Source organism: Pan troglodytes, chromosome 18, assembly GCF_028858775.2.
Source record: "Pan troglodytes isolate AG18354 chromosome 18, NHGRI_mPanTro3-v2.0_pri, whole genome shotgun sequence".
Lineage (NCBI taxonomy): Eukaryota > Metazoa > Chordata > Mammalia > Primates > Hominidae > Pan > Pan troglodytes.
Window position 1 is genome coordinate 27,246,789 of NC_072416.2, and position 22,084 is coordinate 27,268,872.

At 43.3% G+C, this 22,084-nt stretch overlaps 1 protein-coding gene across 13 annotated transcripts in view; it reads left to right on the plus strand.

Annotated features, from left to right (window-relative positions):
- Nucleotides 1–22,084, plus strand: part of TNRC6A (trinucleotide repeat containing adaptor 6A) — a 217,814-nt gene that overhangs the window by 20,536 nt on the left and 175,194 nt on the right. For 11 of the 13 annotated variants that reach the window (XR_001710268.4, XM_016929651.3, XM_016929647.4 and 8 more), the window contains exon 2: nucleotides 9,744–9,869. Coding sequence is in view for 11 of the 13 variants with exons in the window: in XM_016929651.3 (XP_016785140.2) it covers nucleotides 9,790–9,869 (80 nt within the window). In the remaining 2 variants the exon portion in view is untranslated. The other 2 variants (XM_054668322.1, XM_016929650.3) reach the window with 1 other exon arrangement.

Sequence of the window (22,084 nt, forward strand, 5' to 3'; positions counted from 1 at the left end):
ATTCTAAATTTGAAACTTGCCTTCCAAACACATATGGTGAATATGCATTTGTCAAGGTAGGAGGATAACATCTATTTTATTTAGCAGCTTGCTTGGCTGATAGCATTTAGTATTTAAACATATGGTGTGTAGATCTCCACTTGTACTTTTGGCCCATGCCCTACAACTGCTTGAGAAACCTGTATGGTGAAGGTCACAGATTCTCTTCAGTTTGCCTATCCAGTGGCCAAGTCTCAGATGTCATCTTTCTCAACCCCTCAGCAACATTCGACACAACATATTACTTTCTTCTCTCGAGTTCCAGGACACCCCACTCTTGGTTTGCCCCTATTCTTTCTCAGTCCTTTTGTTTGTTCCTAATTCTCTTCCCACTTATTGTAAATATTAGAACATCCTGGGGGCTGGGTGTGGTGACTCACACCTGTAATCCCAGCACTTTGGGAAGCTGAGGTGGGTGCATCACTTGAGGTTAAGAGTTCGAGACCAGCCTGGCCAACACGGCAAAACTGCATCTCCACTAAAAATACAAAAATTAGCCTGGCGTGGTGGCGCACGCCTGTAGTCCTAGCTGCTTGGGAGGCTGAGGCATAAGAATCACTTGAACCCGGGAGGTGGAGGTTGCAGTGAGCCAAGATTGTGCCACTGCACTCCAGCTTGGGTGACAGAGCAAGATTCCGCCTCAAAAAAAAAAAACAACAAAAAAAGAAAAACAGAACATCCTAGGGTTCAGTCTTCAGACTTGGACTCCACTTAAGTTCTTTTCTTGTTTGTTTGAGTTTTTTTTTGGAACAGGGTCTCACTCTGTTGCCCAGACTATAGTGCAGTGACTAGATCATAGATCACTGCAGCCACAGCCTCCTGGGCTCAAGGTATCCTCCTATCTCAGCCTCCTGAGTAGCTGGGACCACAGGTGTGCACCACCGCACCCAGCTACTTTTTTTAATAGACAGGGTCCTGCTATATTGCCCAGGCTGGTCTCGAACTCCTGGGCTTAAATGATTCTCCTGCCTCTGCCTCCCAAAGTGCTGGGATTACAGGTGTGAGCCGCCACACCCAGGCTCTTTCCTTGTTTGAAAGTCTCATATCTGTAAATATCATCTACAAGCTGACAACACACTTCTCGTCTCCCATAACCAGCTACCTGCTGATCATCCCCCTGTGGTTTATTGAACAGACATCTCAAAATTTACAGGTCCAAACCAGAATTCTTGATTTCCCCTCAAAACAAACCTATCTCCCAACTTCCAATATCTTTCCCAACTGAAGAAATTCCACCACCGCCCACCTAGTTCTTTAACCCCAAACTCTAGAAGTCTTTGATTCCTTATTGTCGCCACACCCCACACACAATCCATAGTCAAGTTCCTCTGGCCCTGCCTTCCAAACATATTGCCTGGCTATTCATTTCTCTCTGTTTACACTTTCACCATCCTCTTCCAGGCCAATATCGTTTTCACCTGGACTGGGTAAGACTCCCAACTGGCCCCTCAGCTTTCATTCATTCATACCTTCCTCACTACAGACTTTTCATCTTACAGCCACCCCCAGAGTCTTCTAAAATCATAAATCTGATCCCATGATACCCCTACTCAAAATCTACCAATGAGTTGTCTTCACATTAAAAATAAAACCTGGGGCCAGACACAGTGGCTTTCGCTGGTAATCCCAGCACTTTGGGAGGCCGAGGCGGGCAGATCACCTGAGGTCAGGAGTTCAAGACCAGCTTGGCCAACATGGTGAAACCCTGTCTCTACTAAAAATACAAAAATTAGCTGGGTGCGGTGGTGCATGCATGTAATCCCAGCTACTTAAGAGGCTGAGGCAGGAGACTCACTTGAATCTGGGAGGCGGAGGTTGCAGTGAGTCGAGATTGCGCCATTGCACTCCAGCCTGGGTGACAAGAGCAAAACTCAGTCTCAAAAAAAAAAAAAAAAAAAAAAAATCCAGACTTCTCAACATGGTCTGCAAGGCCCTACATCACCAGGCACTTGCTTTGTTCTAGAACTTCCTCTCACTTGCTCTGTTGCAGCCACAGTGGCTGCTTTGCAGGTACTTGAACCTACCAAGCTTGCTCTGGCCTCAGAGCCTTTATATGCTCTATTTACCATACATGCTTGACTTATTCATGGTTTACTCCTTTGTAGGTTTTAGATCTCAGCTCAGAGTATTATCTCTTCAGAGAGGTCTTCAATCTAAAGTACAGTGCTTTGATCTAAAGTGCAATCTATCACCTTAACCAGGCTTATTTCCTTACAGCATCACTTACTTTCAAAAATTATACTCATGGTGTATTTTTTTTTTTCTTTTTCTTTTTTTCTTGAGACAGAGTCTCACTCTGTTGCCCAGGCTGGAGTGCAGTGGTGCAATCTCGGCTCACTGCAATCTCCACCTCCCGGGTTCAAGCGATGCTCCTGCCTCTGCCTCCCAAGTAGCTGGGATTATAGGCGTGTGCCACCACACCCAGCTAATTTTTGTATTGTTAGTAGAGTTGGGGTTTCACCATATTGGCCAGGCAGACCTCAAACTCCTGACCTCGTGACCCACCCACCTCGGCTTCCCAAAGTGCTGGGATTACAGGCGTGAGCCACTGTGCCTGGCTTTTATTTCTTTCCTTGTTTGTTTTCTGTGCCTCCACACACGCACATTCCTCCCAATAGAATTTAAGCTCCATTAAGGTATAGAATTTATCTCTCTTTTTTTTTTTTTCGAGACAAAGTCTCGCTTTGTTGCCCAGCCTGGAGTGCAGTGGCATGGTCTCAGCTCCCTGCAACCTCTGCCTCCCGGTTCCAGGGATTCTCATGTCAGCCTCCTGAGTAGCTGGGATTACAGTCATGCACCACCACACCTGGCTAATTTTTGTGTCTTTATTAGAGACATGGTTTTGCCGTGTTGACCAGCCTGGTCTCTTGAACTCCTGGCCTCAAGTGATCCTCCCGCTTCAGCCCCCCAAAGTGCTAGCATTACAGGTGTAAGCCACTGGGCCAGACCAAATTTATCTTTTTTATCACTGTATATGCCCAGTGCCTAAATAGTGTGATCATTTATCAATAAATTTCAAAATTGGGCTGGGCGCAGTGGTTCAGGCCTGTAATCCCAGCACTTTGGGAGGTTTGCTTGAGCTCAGGAGTTGATGGCCAGCCTAGACTACATGGTGAAACCCCATCTCTACAAAAAAATACAAAACAGATAGCCAGGCATGGTGGTGCATGCCCGTAGTCCCAGCTACTTGGGAGGCTGAGGCAGGTGGATCCTTTAAGCCAGGAGGCAGAGGTTGCAGTGAGCCGAGATCATGCCACTACACTACAGCCTGGGCGACAGAGAGAGATCCTGTCTCAAATAAATAAATAAATAAATGCACATTGAATATACCAGATTCTCTTAAGCATTTCACACACCTTAAATACTGTAACATGCAAAATCTACACATTATCACTAGGACTATAAAAACGAATTGCTGAACCTAATACAAGAGTATTAATATACCACAGGTATGACTTATTCGCCCATCGTCTCTATACTTTACACTTTTCTGTGTTTGTCACATCGCTTCCCTACTAAGAAAACAGAATTGTTATCCCAGGTCAACTGAGGTTACAAGTCCAGGAACTTCATTCGGGGATTCCAGATTACAACAAGGGATCCAGAATGTGCTCTCCAGGGTGGGGCAGCATCAGCCCCCACCTTACCAATCTTAGCCCTTTCTCATGGTTCAGTGGCACCTGGCCTGTCCATGGAAGCTATCAAGACTGTGTCTTGCCTTAGAATTTAATGTAAATTTCACAATGTAAGAATCATTTACATTTCACATTTAGCAAGTTGGAAAAAAAAATCTTATTCTCCATACACTTTTTTCTTTCTTCATTTGTTTTGTTGTTGTTGAGACAGGGTCTTGCTATGTTGCCCAGGCTGGTCTTGAACTCCTGCCTCAGCCTCCCAGAGCACTGGGATTACAGAAGTGAGTCACCTTTCTTTCTTTTTCTTTCTTTCTTTTCTTTCTTTCTTTCTTTCTTTCTCTTTCTTTCTTTCTTTCTTTTTCTTTTCTTTCCTTCTTTCCTTCCTTCCTTCCTTCTTTCTTTCTTTGTAATGCTGGAACTCTGTACCCTTCATCTAGATTGTTTTACTTCTTATTCATAAGATTCTGCACGTTTATTTATTTATTTACTTATATATTTATTTGTTTATTTTTGGAGACCTGTCACCCAGGCTTGAGTGCAGTGGCTCGATCTTGGCTCACTGCAACCTCTGCCTCCCAGGTTCAAGCCATTCTCCTGCCTCAGCCTCCCGAGTAGCTGGGATTACAGGAGCCCACCACCACGCCCAGCTAATTTTTGTATTTTTAGTAGAGGCAGGGTTTCACGATGTTGGCCAGGCTGGTCTCAAACTCCTGACCTCAAGTAATCCGCCTGCCTTGGCCTCCCAAAGTGCTGGGATTACAGGCACGAGCCACCACACCTGGCCAGATTCTGCACCTTTTTAAAAAATTTTACTTTCTCAATTGTCTCAGCACCCATCATAGACATCACATTTGTTGGTATTCAGGGAAAGCAATTACGATTTGTGTATCTGTAAACTCCCAGAACTCTCTTATTATTTCTGAGAGTTTTTGCATAATTATCTGAGGTTTTACACAAAGAAAGATGATTTTGTCACCTTATTGCCAGTAGCTGTACCTTATATTTTGGTCTCCATGGTTTTTTGTTTTATTTTTGCCTGAGCTTCCAGAAACATCATCAAATGATAGCGGTAGCTCACATCCTGCATTTTATTTCTGACTTTAAAGAGACAACGCTGGTGTTTTATTGTTAAGGATGATGCCGTTGATCTGAGATTCTTTTATCATCCATTCCTTAATTCATTACATATTTATTGGTACCCATCCAAGTGCATTGGATTTGGCAATATGCAGGGCACTGATCGCCTTGGGGAAAGCAGTTCCAATGGCAGGGTGCCAGCAAAAGCCAGATTGCAGTGGTTTGCAGGGAGGCATGTGATGGAAACCGTCTTCTTTACTGCCTGCCAAGGATTTTCATCAGGAATGGGTGCTGGATTCTTTCTTAATGCCTTTTCAGCATTTACTAGTAACATTGTGGGTTGTCTTTTATACTTGACCTATTGGAATGATTTAACATATTAATATATTTTCATTCATTCATTCAAGAAATACCTAAGTGCCTATGATAAGCCAGACACTCTTCTATTATTGTAATGTTAGATTTGTGATTTTATAAAATATTGTAGGACTTTGTGATTTTTTTTTTTTTTTTGAGACAGGATCTTGCTCTGTTACTCAGGCTGGATTGCAGTGGGGTGATCACAGCTCCCTGCAGCCTCAAACTCCTGGGCTCAAGAGATCCTCCCATCTCATGCTCTCGAGTATTTAGGACTACAGGCACATGCCACTGCGCCTGGTTTATTTTTTAACTTTTTTTTGACAGGGTCTCACTATGTTGTCCAGGGTGGTCTTGAACTCCTGGCCTCAAGTGATCTTCTCACCTCAGCTGAGATTACAGGTAGAGCCACTAAGCCCGGCTCTTTGTTTTATTTTTATATCAATTCATAAATATTGAACTGTTTTGACAGTAGTAAGATAAATTTGACTCAATTATGGCATTTTGTTCCTTAATTTTTAATTACTAAATCAATGGATGCTTATTATTAAAAATTCAAGATGCAAAAGCATGTAAATCCAGAAAGTTCAGATATTCCCTATTAATAGATATTTCCGAATCTTTTTATCTTTTAATTGTCATAAGCTTGAAAAAGTTATTTGTAAGCATTTTATGTAGAATTTTCACATCTATATTCATGGCTGTGGTATAGATATTACAGTAAGAGAGCCATACCTGGGGCCCCATCAGATTGGCCTCTCCTGCTAAATGACACTTTGTTGCAGGGGTTTTTTTTGTTTGTTTTTCTTTTTGTTTTTGAGACAGGGTCTCACTCCCTGGCCCAGGCTAGAGTGTAGTGGTGGGATGATGGCTGACTGCAACCTCAACCTCCGAGGCTCAGGTGATCCTCCTGCCTCAGCCTCCCTAGTAGCTGGGACTTCAGGTGCATACCACCATACCTGGCTAGTTTTAAAATTTTTTGTAGAGATGGGGTTTCACCATGTTGCTCGGGCTGGTCTCGAACTCCTGGCCTCAAGCGATCTGCCCGTCCCAGTCTCCCAAAGTGCTGGGATTACAAGCGTGAGCCATCGTGCCCAGCCTGTTGCAGTTCTTGACCCATCTGTGGGCTGGGCAGCCTGGCGTTCCCTCCACCCATGGGCATGCTGGATGCCATGCGGAGGTCACTGAGGTTTACTTGTTCAAAGAGTACGAGCATTGATCTGACTATGACTCCATAGTTCTAGGCAAGGGGAAAATAATACAATAAATAGATTAAATGTACAATATATTAGATGGTGATCAGACCTATGGAGGGAAAGTAAGGAAGGAGGAATGGAAATGTTATTGGAAGTGAGGGAACCACAGTTACTGTGGGAAGGAAGGTCCCATGTGGGGAGGCGCAGAGCTTTCTTAAAAGAGGACTCAGGCAGCAGTGAGAATGAGGGCGCCACAACCACACAACACAATACCAAGGAATCTCACAAATATCACATCCAATGAAAGAGGCAAGGCACGTAGAGTACATTCCATATGATGCCATTTTTTAATTTATTTATTATTTATTTATTTTTGAGATGGAGTCTGGCTCTGTTGCCCAGGCTGGAGTGCAGTGGCCTGATCTTGGCTCACTGCACCCTCCGCCTCCTGGTTCAAGCGATTCTCCTGTCTCAGCCTCTCAAGTAGCTGGGACTACCAGCTCGCGCCACCACACCCAGCTAACTTTTGTATTTTTAGTAGAGACAGGGCTTTACCATGTTGGCCAGGCTGGTCTCAAACTCCTGACCTCAAGTGATCCACCCGCCTCAGCCTCCCAAAGTGCTGGCATTACAGGCGTGAGCCACCATGCCTGACTGTGATGCCATTTATACAAAGTACAAAAATAGGCAGCAAAAATCAGTATAGTGGCCAGGCACAGTGGCTCGCCACTATAATCCCAGCATTTTGGGGGGCCGAGGCAGGAGGATCACTTAAGCCTAGGAGTCCAAGACCAGCCTGGGCGACATAGTGAGACCCCATCTCTACCAAAAATACAAAAATTAGCCCAGCGTGATGGCACATGCCTGTAGTCTCAGCCACTCATGAGGCTGAGGTGGGAGGATTGCTTGAACCTGGGAGGTTCTTTTGAAGTGAGCTGAGATCACACCACTGCACTCCAACCTGGGTGACAAAGCAAGACCCTGTCTCAAAAAACAGAAACAGGATGGGCACGGTGGCTCATGACTGTAATCCCAGGACTTTGGGAGGCCGAGGCAGGCGGATCGCTTGAGGCCAGGAGTTCAAGACCAGCCTGGCCAACATGGTGAAACCCTGTCTTTACTAAAAATACAAAAAGTAGCTGGGTGTGGTGGCATGTGCCGGTAGTCCCAGCTACTCAGGAGGTTGAGGCAGGAGAATCACTTGAACCCAGGAGGCAGAGGTTGCAGTGAGCTCAGACCGCACCATTGCACTCCAGCCTGGGCAACAGAGCAAGGTTGTCTCAAAAAAAAAAAAAAAAAAAAAACCTCAGATGAATCCCTGTAATCTCTAAATGGTGTTGTATTTAGTCTCCCTTAAACTGACTGCCTTGGGAAAACTAAAGCAATAACTATTTCTACTGTCATTTTCCTGTTTTAAAAAATCATTTCTGTCTCCCCTCTGGTTATATAAGAATAATAAACTCAGCAGACATCAAAATACTGTTAGGACTTAGGAGGTCAAGTAAAACAAGGATAGAAATCTGTTGCCATTGGACTGGGCAACATGTAAGATCTTGATGATGTTGGTGCAAATACCTTCACTGGTGTGGAGGCAACTGATCCCAGAGTGCAGAGATTTTGGAGAAATAGGATATGAGGAACTGGAAACAGTCAATCCTCACAAATATTTCAAGTACTTTGACTCTTAAAGTTAAGAGAGGACGTACATAGGGTTGATAATTGTTTAAGTGTTTGTGTGAATGTTTGTCATAGAAGATGAGAAAGACGGCTGCGTGTGGTAGCTCATGCCTGTGATCCCAAAACTTTAGGAGGCCGAGGCAGGAGAATTATGTGAAGCCAGGAGTTCGAGGTCAGCCTGGATGACATATCAAAAAACTTGTCTCTATAAAAAATTTAAAAAAAGAAAATTAACCAGGCATAGTGGCACACACCTGTAATCCCAGCCACTTAGGAAGCTGAGGTGGGAGGATCTCTTGAACCCAGGAGTTGGAGGCTGCAGTGAGCTATGATCACACCACTGCACTCCAACCTGGGCAACAGAGCAAGACCCTTTCTCAAAAAACATGAGAAAGACTAAGATATGAGTATGTGCTAAAGGAGAAAATCAGTAGACAGAAATAGATTCATTCATTGATTTCTGCTTTCAATCTTTTCATCATTCACTTATTCACCAACTACTTACTAAATACCTGTTGTACCAGCCGCTTTTTTTGTTTTCTTTCTGAGACAGGGTCTCGCTCTATCGCCCAGGCTGGAGTACATGGTGTGATCATAGCTCACTGTAGCCTCCATCTCCTTGGACTCACTCAAGTGATCCTCCTGCCTTAGCCTCCTGAGTAGCTGGGACTTATAGACATGCACCACCACATTTGGTTAATTTTTGTTTGTTTGTCTGTTTTTTGTAGAAATGAGGCTTCACTATGTTGCCCAGACTGGTCTCAAACTCAGTCCTCCCACCTCGGCTTCCCAAAGCTCTGGGATCACAGGCATAAGCCATGGCACTTGGCCCAGTCACTGTTTTTTTGACAGTGATAATAGAGCAATGATAGGTGCAATCTCATGTAATTTACGGTCTGAGAAGAGAGAAGTTGCAGACATAGATGAGAGCAAGAATGATAGTTGGGTGGGGGAGTCTTGAATAAAAGTACAAGATAATAGACCAGCCAGCCAGGCATAGTGGCTCACACCTATAATCCCAGCACTTTGGGAGGCCAAGGCAGGTGGATCCCTAGAGCTCAGGACTTCAAGACCAGCCTGAGCAACATAGGGAGACTCTGCCTCTGCAAAAAATACAAAAATTAGCTGGGCATGGTGCTGTGCACTTCTAGTCCTAGCTACTCAGGAGGCTGAGACAGGAGGATCACTTGAGCCTGGGAGGCCCAGGCTGCAGTGGGCTGTGATTGCACAGCTGCACTCCAGCCTGGGTGACAAAGTAAAATCCTGTCCAAAAAAAAAGAAAGGAAAAAAAAAGGAAGAAAAAGAAGGGCATGAGGCTGGTCACAGTGGCTCACACCTGTAATCCCAGCACTTTGGGAAGCTGAGGCAGGTGGATTGCTTGAGCTCAGGAGTTCGAGACCAGCCTGGGCAACATGGCAAAGCCCCATCTCTACCAAAAATACAAAAAATTATCTGGGCATGGTGGTGCACGCCTGTGGTCCCAGCTACTTGGGAGGCTGTGGCAGGAGGATCGCCTGAGCCCGGGAGGCGGAAGTTGCAGTGAACCAAGATCAAGCCACTGCACTCTGGCCTGGGCGACAAAAAAAAAAAAAAAAAAAAAGAAAGAAAGAAAAAAAAGAAAGGGATGAAATTAAAGTTTGTGCCCAGGAGTTGCAATGGGTGTGTGTCTCATAGGCAAATAGGCATCACTGGTTGTGTTTGGGAGGGGAATGAAGTAAAAAGTGGAGAATCACTAATCTAATGCAACCTCTTCCTTTCTCAGGTGTGAAAACTGAGGCCCGGAGAGGTGATGTGATTTGCCTAAAGTCATGCAACTAGTGGCAGAGCCAGGCCTAGACGCCAGGTGTCCTGGCTCTCAAGACATTCCGCTGCCCGAGGAATGGAACAGGTAGTATCACTCACACTGGGGGCCATGGGTCAGTCCATTCAGCCCAGAGCTGCCTGAGGTTCCAACTAAGGAAACCAGAGGAAACATCCACTCAAAATTCTGACAAGTTGAACGGGGTTGAAATCAGAACTGGGCAAGAGAAAGGGGGCAAGGTTTGAAACTCAGACCTCACGACCCTGGGACAGAGGCCAATGTACCATCACCCCACGTCACCTTCTGAAGGTGGATTGAGCTCTGGCCCTATCATGTCCATCTCTAAACAGCTTGGTGGTGAGTCCTCTTCCAGCCATTCTGTGATCCATGCTCTGTCTGATATGATTCACAGTGTTAGGAAAATCAATGGCCACTTGCAGAGGATGTGTGGGAGGACGGAGAAGAAGGGACACGGGGAGACCAGTTAGGAGGCCTTTGGAGAGATCCAGGAGGAAAATGAAGAGGAAGGACTGGTAGGAGGGGTCTGCCGGATCCGTATGGCATCACCTGGGTTAGTGGTTGGTAAAGTTGGTCAGCAGTGATGGTGGAAAAGCTAGAGTAGAAATGAAATCCGCATCAAAGTGGGAAGGAAAAGAGTTTCTGCTTTTATATATGTCTACTTGCTATTTCTACTAAAGGATGTTCTTAAGCCCAGTATTGAGAAAACAAAATCTACCTTTGGTACTACAAGTAAGATATACCCTATGAATTATTTGTAAACATGAGTACTAGTCATTGGTAATGTGTATTAACCCCTCTGAATATTCTGGGTTATGGTTTCTTTTTCATTCATTCGATGATTTTTTATTGAGCATCTACCATGTACCATGCATTGGTCTGGGCATTTGGAATACATCAAGTGAATTAAACAAACAAATACCATTGAACTCCTAAAACTCAATCAGTGGCAGGTGGCCAGAGAAGCTAGTCTTTGGGAAAAACAATGGGAGAAAAAGCTAAGGAGAAAATTCTCAATTGACACGGTATTAATCAAAGTAAAAGCTGGAAAGATGTATATTGATAGGTTGGGTTTGACTGGATCCCATGGGGAAGGATTTTTCCAGGCAGGGAGAGCTGAGATAGCAGACTGATCATTTCAGAGGATCTACCTGAATCAGTGGCTACGATCGTGTGTCTCCTGACAGGACCAGATTCCTGGGGGTAAACGGCAATAAAAGAGGCTCCATAGGGAGGGGCTCTCAGCAAAGGCGGTGTGAGGAGGCTCAGATCTGGAACAGTTAAGCAGGTCATCAGACTCCAAGAAACAGCAATGTTGTCCGAAGGTTATCCAAAGTGGTGGTGTGGGGAGAAAGCCATGGAAAATCTGAGAGCATCTGACGCCTGTCGAGTTGTCAGGCAGGGATTGAGCAGTGGTCAGTGGGCAGAAAGCAGGGCTGTGGTCACTAAGCTGAGGTTCAAGGAACATTTCCAGCCTCTGGGAGGAGTAGGTTATATCTCATGCAAGGCATCAAATAGGGACAAAGGCACAGGAGGGGAAAAGGAAAATGACCTCAGAAGTAGAGGATAAGGAATAGCTTAAGAACAGAATCAGGCCGAGCGCAGTGGCTCACACCTGTAATCCCAGCACTTTGGGAGGCCGAGGTGGGAGGATCACTTGAGTCCAGGAGTTCCAGACCAGCCTGGCCAACATGGCGAAACCCAGTCTCTACTAAAAATACAAAAAAATTAGCCAGGCATGGTGGCACATGCCTGTAATTCCAGCTACCTGGGAGGCTGAGGCAGGAGAATCTCTTGAACCCGGAAGGTGGAGGTTGCGGTGAGCTGAGATAGTGCCACTGCACTACAGCCGGGCGACACAGTGAGACTCCATCTCACTGGCTTGAGGCCAGGTGTTCAAGACCAGCCTAGGCAATGTAGTGAGACCCTGTCTCTACAAAATTTTTTAAACTTAGCTGGGCATGGTGGTGTGTGTCTGTAATCCCAGCTACTTGGGAGATTGAGGTGGAAGGATGGCTAGAGCCCAGGAGTTCAAGGCTGCAGTGAGCTATGATTGCTCCACTGCACTCCAGCCTAGGCAACAGAGTGAGACCCTGTATCTTTAATATATATATACATTATATATATATATATATATATATATATATCATCCATCCCATTCATGGGAACCCCATGGCCTGGGCTATAGAGGAAGTAGGATGCTGAGACAGGAAACAGGCAGGGCCCATCATTCCTGCCCCATGCAGAAGGAAGGAAGGAAGAAATCACGCCTATTGCTTCTTTCCTTTTGTCATCAGGAATCCCCAGAAGTGCCGTGACACTGAGGTTTCCAGAGGGTGCTTTTTCTTTAATTAACCCAGGTATTCATTCCAAAACTCAGAGAATGGTTTTCTTAGAGCTGCGGATTAGGGCAGGCATAGGGTCCTAACCTATGTCTTAATCTTTTGCTTTATGTGGTTTCTTTCAGCTGTGACCACCCGATCCACCATTCATTCTTAATCCAGACACCTCTTTGTACAGCTCACTCTCCACTGCACGCTCTATTTTCTTCCATCTTCCTGGCTTCCAGCCGTACTGCTTATTCTTCTGTTTGGAGGCTAACCTAACCCATCAGACTTGAGGCTTGGCCCCGTCTTCCCTTGAGTCAACATCTTCCTCTAATAATACTTCTGTAGTGGACATTCTATCTGATTCCGTACTGTCCCTTCCACCACCCCTCCCCGCCGCCCCATTAGTATCAACAATACAGTGGGGAAGAATTTACAAGTCTAGGCCACACACGGACACTGATCCTATGCCGAATTTGACTTTCAAATAATGTTTCTGTCTCTGCACCACTTACTCCAGAATCTAAGTCCTGGGAGGAAGGATCTAATTGCTCAGCTTCACAGCTAACTTCTTGAACTTGTCTCCTTCAGCTTCCATAGTGGATGATGAGATGAGAGGGGAGACAAGTGACTTAGACAGCCCTCTTGTCAGACCTAATCACAGTGCATAATTCTCCCAGCAGGAACACTGGTGCAAATAAGAGGGCAGGCAATTCTAGATCATCGCTGGGTTTTGTTTGTTTTGTTTCTTATCTTTAATTTTTTTTTTTTTTTTTTTTTTTTTTTTTTTTTGAGACAAAGTCTCGCTCTGTCGCCCAGGCTGGAGTGCAGTGGCGCGATCTTGGCTCACTGCAAGCTCCGCCTTCCGGATTCACGCCATTCTCCTCCCTCAACCTCCCCAGTAGCTGGGACTACAGGCGCCCGCCACCATGCCCAGCTAATTTTTTTTGTATTTTTAGTAGAGACGGGGTTTCACCGTGTTAGCTTGTTTTGTTTTTTGAGACAGGGTCTCACTCTGTCCACCAGGCTGGAGTGCAGTGGTGCAATCACAGCTCACTGCATCCTCAACCTCCTGGGCTCAAGTAATCCTCCCGCCCCGGCCAAGAAGAAGCTGGGACTACAGGTGCATACCGCCACACCCAGCTAATTTTTAAATATTTTGTAGCGATAGGGTTTCACTACGTTGCCCAGGCTAGTCTTAAACTCCTAGGCTCAAGCGATCCTCCGGCATCAGCCTCCAAAGTAGCTAGGACTACAGGTTCATGACACTACACCAGGCTAATTTGGTTTTTTTTTGTGGGTTTTTTTTGTTTGTTTTTTGTAGAGTCAAGGTCTCACTATGCTGCCCAGGCTGGTCTCAAACTCCTAGTCTCAAGCAATCTGCCTGCCTCGGCCTCCCAAAGTGCTGGGATTACAGGCATGAGCCACCACACCCAGCCCATCACTACTGAATAGAATAATAACACAAACCACATACGTAATTGTAAATATTCTAGTTGCCGCACTTTTAAAAGGTAAAAAGAAACAGATGAAATTAATTTTAACATTACAATTTATTGAACCTAACATTTCTAAAATATCTTCATGTCAACCTGAAATCAATATAAAAATTTGTAATGAGATATATTCCTTACTTCCTGTTGTTATTCTAAATCTTTGACATCCAGGGTGTATTTTACACTTACAGTACAGCTGTCATTGAAAACATTTGATCTGTATTTATAGTTGCAGTTGAAAAAGTAGAACAGCATATGCAGGTTGTTCCAAAGATACTTAAATATTTTCCAAGTACCAAAAAATCACTTTCCTGTATTATTCACTTCCACATTGGTGAAGCTAGTTCATCTTTACTGGAATAGTGGTTTGACTTTGAAGCAAAAGCATATCAGTTTTAAAACTACTTCTGTCCAGGCTGGGCACAGTGGCTCATGCCTATAATCCCAGCACTTTAGGAGGCTGAGGCAGGTGGATCATTTGAGGTCAGGAGTTCAAGACCAGCCTGGCCAACATGGTGAAACCCCATCTCTATTAAAAATACAAAAATTAGTCGGGTGGTAGTGGTGCATGCCTGTAATCCCAGCTACTCAGGAAGCTTGAGCCTGGGAGGCAGAGGTTGCAGTGAGCCAAGATCACACCACTGCACTCCAGCCTGGGCAACAGAGTGAGACCCTGTCTCAAAAAAAAAAACAAAAAACAAAAAACAAAAACCTACTTCTGTCCGAGTTACAGCAATTCACCAATCCTCATGTCAACTCAGTATTAACATGGAATGTAAAAGGATGCTGTATAAATTGAAAAGTAACTCTAAAGTTTGTCAATATCAACAATATTCTTCAAATTTTTCTTGTAAGTTTTGCAGATAATTTACATAATACTGGTGATTACCATTAAAAATATTTTGCGGCCAGGCGCGGTGGCTCATGCCTGTAATCCCAGCACTTTGGGAGGCCGAGGTGGGGAAGATCACTTGAGCTCAGGAGTTCGAGACCAACCTGGGAAACATGACAAGACCCTGTATCTACAAAAAAAAAAAATTAGCAGGCCATGGTGGTGTGTGCATCTGTAGTCCCAGCTACTTGAGGGGCTGAGGTGGGAGGATCACTTGAGTCTGGGAGGCAGAGGTTGCAGTGAGCCAAGATAATGCCACTGCACTTCAGCCTGGGCAACAGAGCAAAACCCTGTCTTAAAAAATATATATTTTGCATATTGATTCATGTTAAAAATATGCAGAATCATTATTATTGATTTGTATTATGAAATGTTTTCATTTCAGTGTAAATTCTTATACTTTTCCAGCTAGTTCACAGGTTTTTCTTTCTTTAGAGCTTGGAATTTATCTCATTTCGTATACACTATGATATTGCTGAGAAAACATAAGTCACACTGCCATGTTTATCTTTGATTATTAAATATTTGGCAAGCATTCCCTTTGTTTCAAGAAAATCTTGAATTGGAATTGACAGTACAGTAAATCTTTGTAAAACTCTTCCGTGACTCAACCAATGAACATTGGCAAAGACCCAAGATCACCCCATTCATTGCCTTCTATTTCTTTCAAAAATCCCATGCACTGGTGGTGATTCACAGCATTTGTATGTATACACTGAACAGTTTTAACAACTGTACCCATGACACTTTCCATGGAGCCTGCTTCCAAAAGCAGCACAAATATTTTCAGTATTTATCATACAGTGGGATGAAGCAATAAGGGAAACATCAGTCTCTTGTTTTGAAACTCCAATAAAACCAGATTTTTGACCAAACATAGCTGGAGGACCATCTGGCATGATAGAAACTAATTTTTTCATATCTAAGTGAAATTTTTTTGGTCAGATGTAAAAGATGTTTTTAAAATCTATGCTACACTTTGGTAAGCCATGAATTGACAACGTTTTTTCATAAATTTGGAAGACCTTTTTGAATAAATATACCCAGGCTATTAGTTGGGTGGTATCTCATGGCATGACTCAGCTAAATTGTGCAATTTTCCAAAATTTGAATCCATTTAGCTTTAATACGTTCTTTCATTCTATGGGCAATTGTTTGGTGGCTTAATTGCAGATTATTCACTTTCTGTAAAATCCTTATTTTTATTTATTTATTTATTCATTTATTTTGAGACAGAGTTTACCTCTATTTCCCAGGCTGGAGTGTGGTGGTGCGGATTGACCCCACTCCAGTTTTGACCTCCCTGGGCTCAGTGATCCTCCCACCTCAGCCTCCTCCCCAGTAGCTGGGACTACAGGGGTGCACCACCACACTCAGCCATTTTTTTCTATTTTTCGTAGAGACAGGGTTTCACCATGTTGCCCAGGATGATCTCACACTCCCGTGCTCAAGCAATCTGCCCACCTTGGCCTCCCAAAGTGCTGGGATTACAGGTGTGAGCCACCACGCCAGCCTAAAATATCTTTTTAGTCTTTTCCTCATAATTTTCTAACAAAATTTTTACAAATTAAATAATTTTTTTTACCATCTTTCCATTAAAAATTGCGTACGTGTGTATACGCGCATGCATGCTAGAATCCTAGTCATTTTTATAGCTGGCCAAAGTTATAATCTGTAATCCTGATAAAATAAAATCTATTTAAAAGGTTTTCGCTCAACATTTTATTCTGATTTCAACTGACTAATTTCATTGGGTTTTCTCATTGTGGTAAAATATATACAACATAAAATTTACTATTTTAATCATCTGCAAGTATACATCTCTGTGGCATTAAGTACATTCACACTGCTGTGAACCATCACCACCATCCATCTCTACAACTTTATCTTCCCACACTGAAATTCTGACCCCGTTAAACACTAACTCCCCCTTTCGCCCAGGCTGGAGTGCAGTGGTGTGATCTTGGCTCACTGCAACCTCTGCCTCCTGGGTTCAAGGGATTCTTCTGCCTCAGCCTCCCGAGTAGCTGAGATTACAGGCACGCGCCACCATGCCTGGCAAATTTTTGTATTTTTAGTAGAGATGTGTTTTCACCATGTTGGCCAGGCTGGTCTCGAACTCCTGACCTCAAGTGATCACATGTCTCAGCCTCCCAAAGTGCTGGGATTGCAGGCGTGAGCCACTGCACCCAGCCTATTTTCTATATCTATGAGTTTGACTACTCTACGAAATTCATATGTGTAGAATGATGCAGTATTTATCCTCTTTTGTTGGGCTTATTTCACTTAGCATAATGTCTTCATGGTTCATCCATATTGTAGCAAGTGTCAGAATTTCCTTCTTTCTTAAGACCATATACTATCCATTCATCTGTTGATGACCATTGGGGTAATTTTCACCTTTTGGCTATTGGGAATAATGCTGCCATGAACTTGAGTATACAAGCATCTATTTGAGTCCCTGCTTTCACTTCTTCTTGGTATATACTGAGAAGTGAAATTGCTGGATCCATGGTATTTCTTTAATTTTTGAGGAATTGTACCACTTTCCACAGCAACTTTTTTTTTTTTTTTTTTGAGATGGAGTCTCGCTCTGTCGCCCAGGCTGGAGTGCAGTGGCACAATCTTGGCTCACTGCAACCACCAACCCCTGGTTCAAGCAATTCTCCTGCCTCAGCCTCCCAAGTAGCTGGGACTACAGGTGCCCACCACCACGCCTGGCTAATTTTTTGTATTTTTAGTAGAGACGGGGTTTCACCGTGTTAGCCAGGATGGTCTCAATCTCCTGACCTCATGATTCACCCGCCTTGGCCTCCCAAAGTGCTGGGATTACAGGCGTGAGCCACCGCGCCCGGCCCACAGCAACCATTGTACAGTCCCGCCAGCAAGGCACAAGGGTGGAAGTTTTCTAGTTGGTCTACATCTTCACCAACACTTGTTTCCTGTGCTGTTTTGTTTTGTTGGTAATCGCCATCCTAATGGGTATGAAGTGGTATTCTGAGGTTTGGATTTGCAGTCTCCTAGTGTCAAGGGATGTTGAGCATCTTTTCATGTGCTTCGTTAGTTCTTTCTTGAATGTGGAGAAAAACTTATCAAACTCACTATGTATTTGCTGAAAATAGTTTCCACCTTATTCTCATAAAATTTTTTTTCACAACCAACATGCAGCTTTTTTGTTTCACTCTACCACAGCAAGTTGCAACTGTCATCCATCATGAAATCGGTGGCACATCTTCCTACAGTTTCTTAAGCGTTTCCCTTTTTAAAATTGACAAGCAGGCCGGGTGCGGTGGCTCACGGCTGTAATCTCAACACTTTGGGGGACTGAGGCGGGAGGATCGCTTGAGCCCAGGAGTTTGAAACCAGCCTGGGCAACATAGTGAGACCCTGTCTCTACTGAAAAAAAAAATTAGCCTACTCTGCCTCAAAATAAATAAATAATTGACAAGTAAAAATTGTATATATTTATGGTGCACAATTGGCGTTTTTATATATGTATAAATTGTGGAATGGCTAAATCAAACTATTTAACATATGCATGTTACCTCACATACTTCTTTTTGTTTTCTTTGTTTTTTGTTTTGTTTTGTTTTGTTTTTTTGAGACAGGATCTCACTCTGTGGCCCAGGCTGGAGTGCAGTGGCACAATCATGGCTCACTGAAACCTCGAACTCCTGGGCTCAAGCCATCTTCCCACCCCAGCCTTCTGAGTATCTGGGACCACAGATGTGCACCACCACACCCAGCTAATTTTTTTATTTTTTGTAGAGACAGGATCTCCCTATGTTGCCCAGGTTGATTTCAAACTCCTGGGCTCAAGAAATCCTCCCACCTCTGCCTCTCAAAGTGCTGGGATTACAGGCATGAGCCACTTCATCCAGCCCTCACATACTTCTTTGTGTGTGTGTGTGGTAAGAACACTTAATATCTACTCTCTTAGCAATTTTCAAATATACAATGTTATTAACCATACTCACCATGTTGTACAATACATCTCTTGAACTTATTCCTCCAGTCTAACTGAATTTTTGTATCCTTTCACCAACGTCTCCCCAATTTCCCCATCCCCCAGCTTCCAGTCTCTCTCTCTTTTTTTTTTTTTTTTGGAGATGGAACCTAGCTCTGTCACCCAGGCATGACAGTGGCACAATTTTGGCTCACTGCAAACTTCACCTCCTGGGTTCAAGTGATTCTCCCACCTCAGTCTCCCGAGTAGCTGGTATTACAGGCATGCGCAACCAAGCCCAGCTAATTTTTGTATTTTTAGTAGAGATGGAGTTTCGCCATTTTGGCCAGGCTGGTCTCGAACTCCTGACCTCAAATGATCTGCCTGCCTTGGCCTTCCAAAGTGCTGGGATTACAGGTGTGAGCCACCACACCCAGCCACCAGTCTCTTAATTTACTATTCTTGTCATAGCACTAACATTTGCATCTCCATTTAATTCTACATCAGTTGCCTGCCTTTATTTTAAATTGGAAATTTTCTTCATGTATAGAAAAATAATTGAATTATAATTAAAATATTATGTATTTTTCTTTAGTGAACAATGTGATGCAAAGGTAACATGCAATTCATACTGTCTGGATAAAACATTCAGGTAAACACATTACAATGTTGTATCAATGCACAGAAAAAAAGGGTTTGGCCAGGTGCAGTGGCTCACGCCTGTAATCCCAGCACTTTGGGAGGCGGAGGCGGGTGGATCACTTGAGGACAGGAGTTTGAGACCAGCCTGGCCAACATGGCAAAATCTTGTCTCTACTAAAAATACAAACATTAGCCTGGCATGGTGGCAGGTGCCTGTAAGCCTAACTACTTGGGTGGCTGAGGCAGGAGAATCGCTTGAACCTGGGAGGCAGAGGTTGCAGTGAGCCAAGATTATGCCACTATACTTGAGCCTGGGCGATAGAGCGAGACTCTGACTCAAAAAAAAAGAAAGAAAAAAAGGATTCAAACCAAACGAATTGACACCTGTTAGATGAGTGATAGGTTCACATGTGATCTGAGAAAACACGCACACGCCTGCCATGTGCACTGGCAATATAAGAATATATTTAATATATTCTCTCTCACTTAGGAGAGAGAAATATAATCCTACCAAAGCAAAATTAAACTTAATAGAAAAATATTTTATACTGGTTCAGTTTTAAAATTTTAAAAATTAAGGAAACCTAAAAAGTTGGGCTCCCCATTCACATTAGCTACATTGCTAGTGCTCATTTGCCACACGTGGCCAGTGGCCAGTGGCTACTGGATTGAACAGTGTAGCTCCGTGTAGATCTATCAAACAACGATAAATTGTCTACGCAATTCCACTGCTCAGTTTCTTCTCTAAAGAAACTCTGTCCAGGTGCACAGAAGGTATGTAGGAAGATGTTTCCCGCAACATTGTTTATAACAGTCACTAAGGAGAACAACCCACATATCCACCAACTGGGTATGGCAAAAAAAAAAAAAAAAAAAAAAAAATTGTGGTGTATCTATTCTAAGGAATCGTATGCCACAATTTAAAATAGACACATTCGCCAGGCGCCGTGCCTCACGCCTGTAATCCCAGCACTTTGGGAGGCTGAGTCAGGCAGATCACCTGAGGTTGGGAGTTCGAGACCAGCCTGACCAACATGGAGAAACCCTGTCTCTACTAAAAATACAAAATTAGCCACACATGGTGGCCTGTGCCTGTAATCCCAGCTACTCAGGAGGCTGAGGCAGGAGAATCGCCTGAACCTGGGAGGCGGAGGTTGCGGTGAGCTGAGATCATGCCATTTCACTCCAACCTGGGCAACAAGAGGAAAACTCCATCTCAAAAAAAAAAAAAAAAAAAAACATAAAATAGACACATTGGCACGGTGACTCACCCCTGTAATCCCAGCACTTTGGGAAGCCACAGTGGGAAGATCACTTGAGCCCAGGAGTTTGAGACCAGCCTGGGCAACATAGCAAGACCCCCTCTCTAAAAAAAAAAAAAAATTAATTAAAAAAACTTTTTGATGATGGATAGATAGAGACACAGAAAGATACCAGAGAATGGTTCTCTCTGTGCCTCTATGAAAGGAGAGAGGGAACTTAGATGAACTTGGATTTAATAAGAAGAATGCATGTATGTATTACTCATATAATTAAAATTAATTTAGAATAAAAGAACTTGGAGAGAGGAAACTTAGATGAACTTGGATTTAATAAGAAGAATGCATGTATGTATTACTCATATAATTAAAATTAATTTAGAATAAAAGAACTTAAGAAAGGAAACTCTTGATCAAAATGAAAAGATGAACAAAAAACCAATTAAGTAGAATTCACTGCAATCCCGATTATATGGTGGCTAGATAAGTGTTAACCCATGGCGTAATATTTAATGCAAATGTCAAAAGTAATTCTCCAAAAAGAAGATACAGAAATTATATGGTGGCCTTTCTGTAAACTGAAACTGGGAAATGCTAGTAATCAAAACTAATTTATGAGGCTTTTCTCCACCGGTGTTTTGGCTAATATCCAGGTTACCCATCCCAAGCTGCTATTACATTAAAACCTCCAGACCTCAGCACCAATTGGCATCCAACCCACTGACTGCAACCTTTTCCAGCATACCAATTGTTCTTATAGCCCTTGTTTTTATAATCACTGTCCTTTTTCTTTGGTGTTCTTCATTTATCCCATAAATACATATGTTGATTAAGTGGTAATTATTAGGCAACTGGACCCAAACAGCATATGAAAGACGGAATAAGAGGGGGAAAGATCTAAGAGTGTTTTGGGATCCTCAACGTGCCTGTCTTTACATTAGAGAAACCCAGTTTTAAATTAATAGTGCTAGTTCTCTACCTCCCTGTAGATCAAGTTTACCCCAGGGAAAACAGGACATGGATTGATCGTTTAATCCTTATCCCAAACTCAAAATTACCCTTGCACTATCTGACATTGATTGAGTAAATAGATTAGCCAAGAAAGACAATTCAATCAGCAGAGAGGCCTGAGAATTCTCTTGAACTTTGTTTAAAAGCACCCTGACATTGGAGCTTCTTGGGAGCATTTGCTTCCAACCATTTTCTAAATTGAAATTGCATTCCACTTCCCTAAGACCACAGCCTTTTTCTAAGACAGGATTATGGGAACTCTGAACTATCTAAGCAGAAGTTGTGTGTCTGAGAATAAAACTGGAATGAACAAATCTATAAAGCAATAGAACAATAACCCCAACAAAGACAGCATGATTCACATTGCAAATGACAGGAAGAAAAAATAAACAAGGGAGCGTTCACCTCAGAAAAGACAACCACGATGACAATGATGAGACCTGAGATAACAAAAATAAAAGGACAGCAAGCCCTGTGGAAAACAAAGCCCTTTGGAATAGATTTTTAAAATCTAGCTACATCCTGTTTCCAAGAGACAAGCCTAATGCAAAGTGAATCAAAAGCATTAAGTGGAAAAAAGTGGGGGTGATCTAAAATACATCAGAAATACAAAGGAAATAGAACAGTAATACTAATTTTAAAAAATACTTCTATTAACTGCCAGGCGCGGTGGCTCATGCCTGTAATCCCAGCACTTTGGGAGGCTGAGGC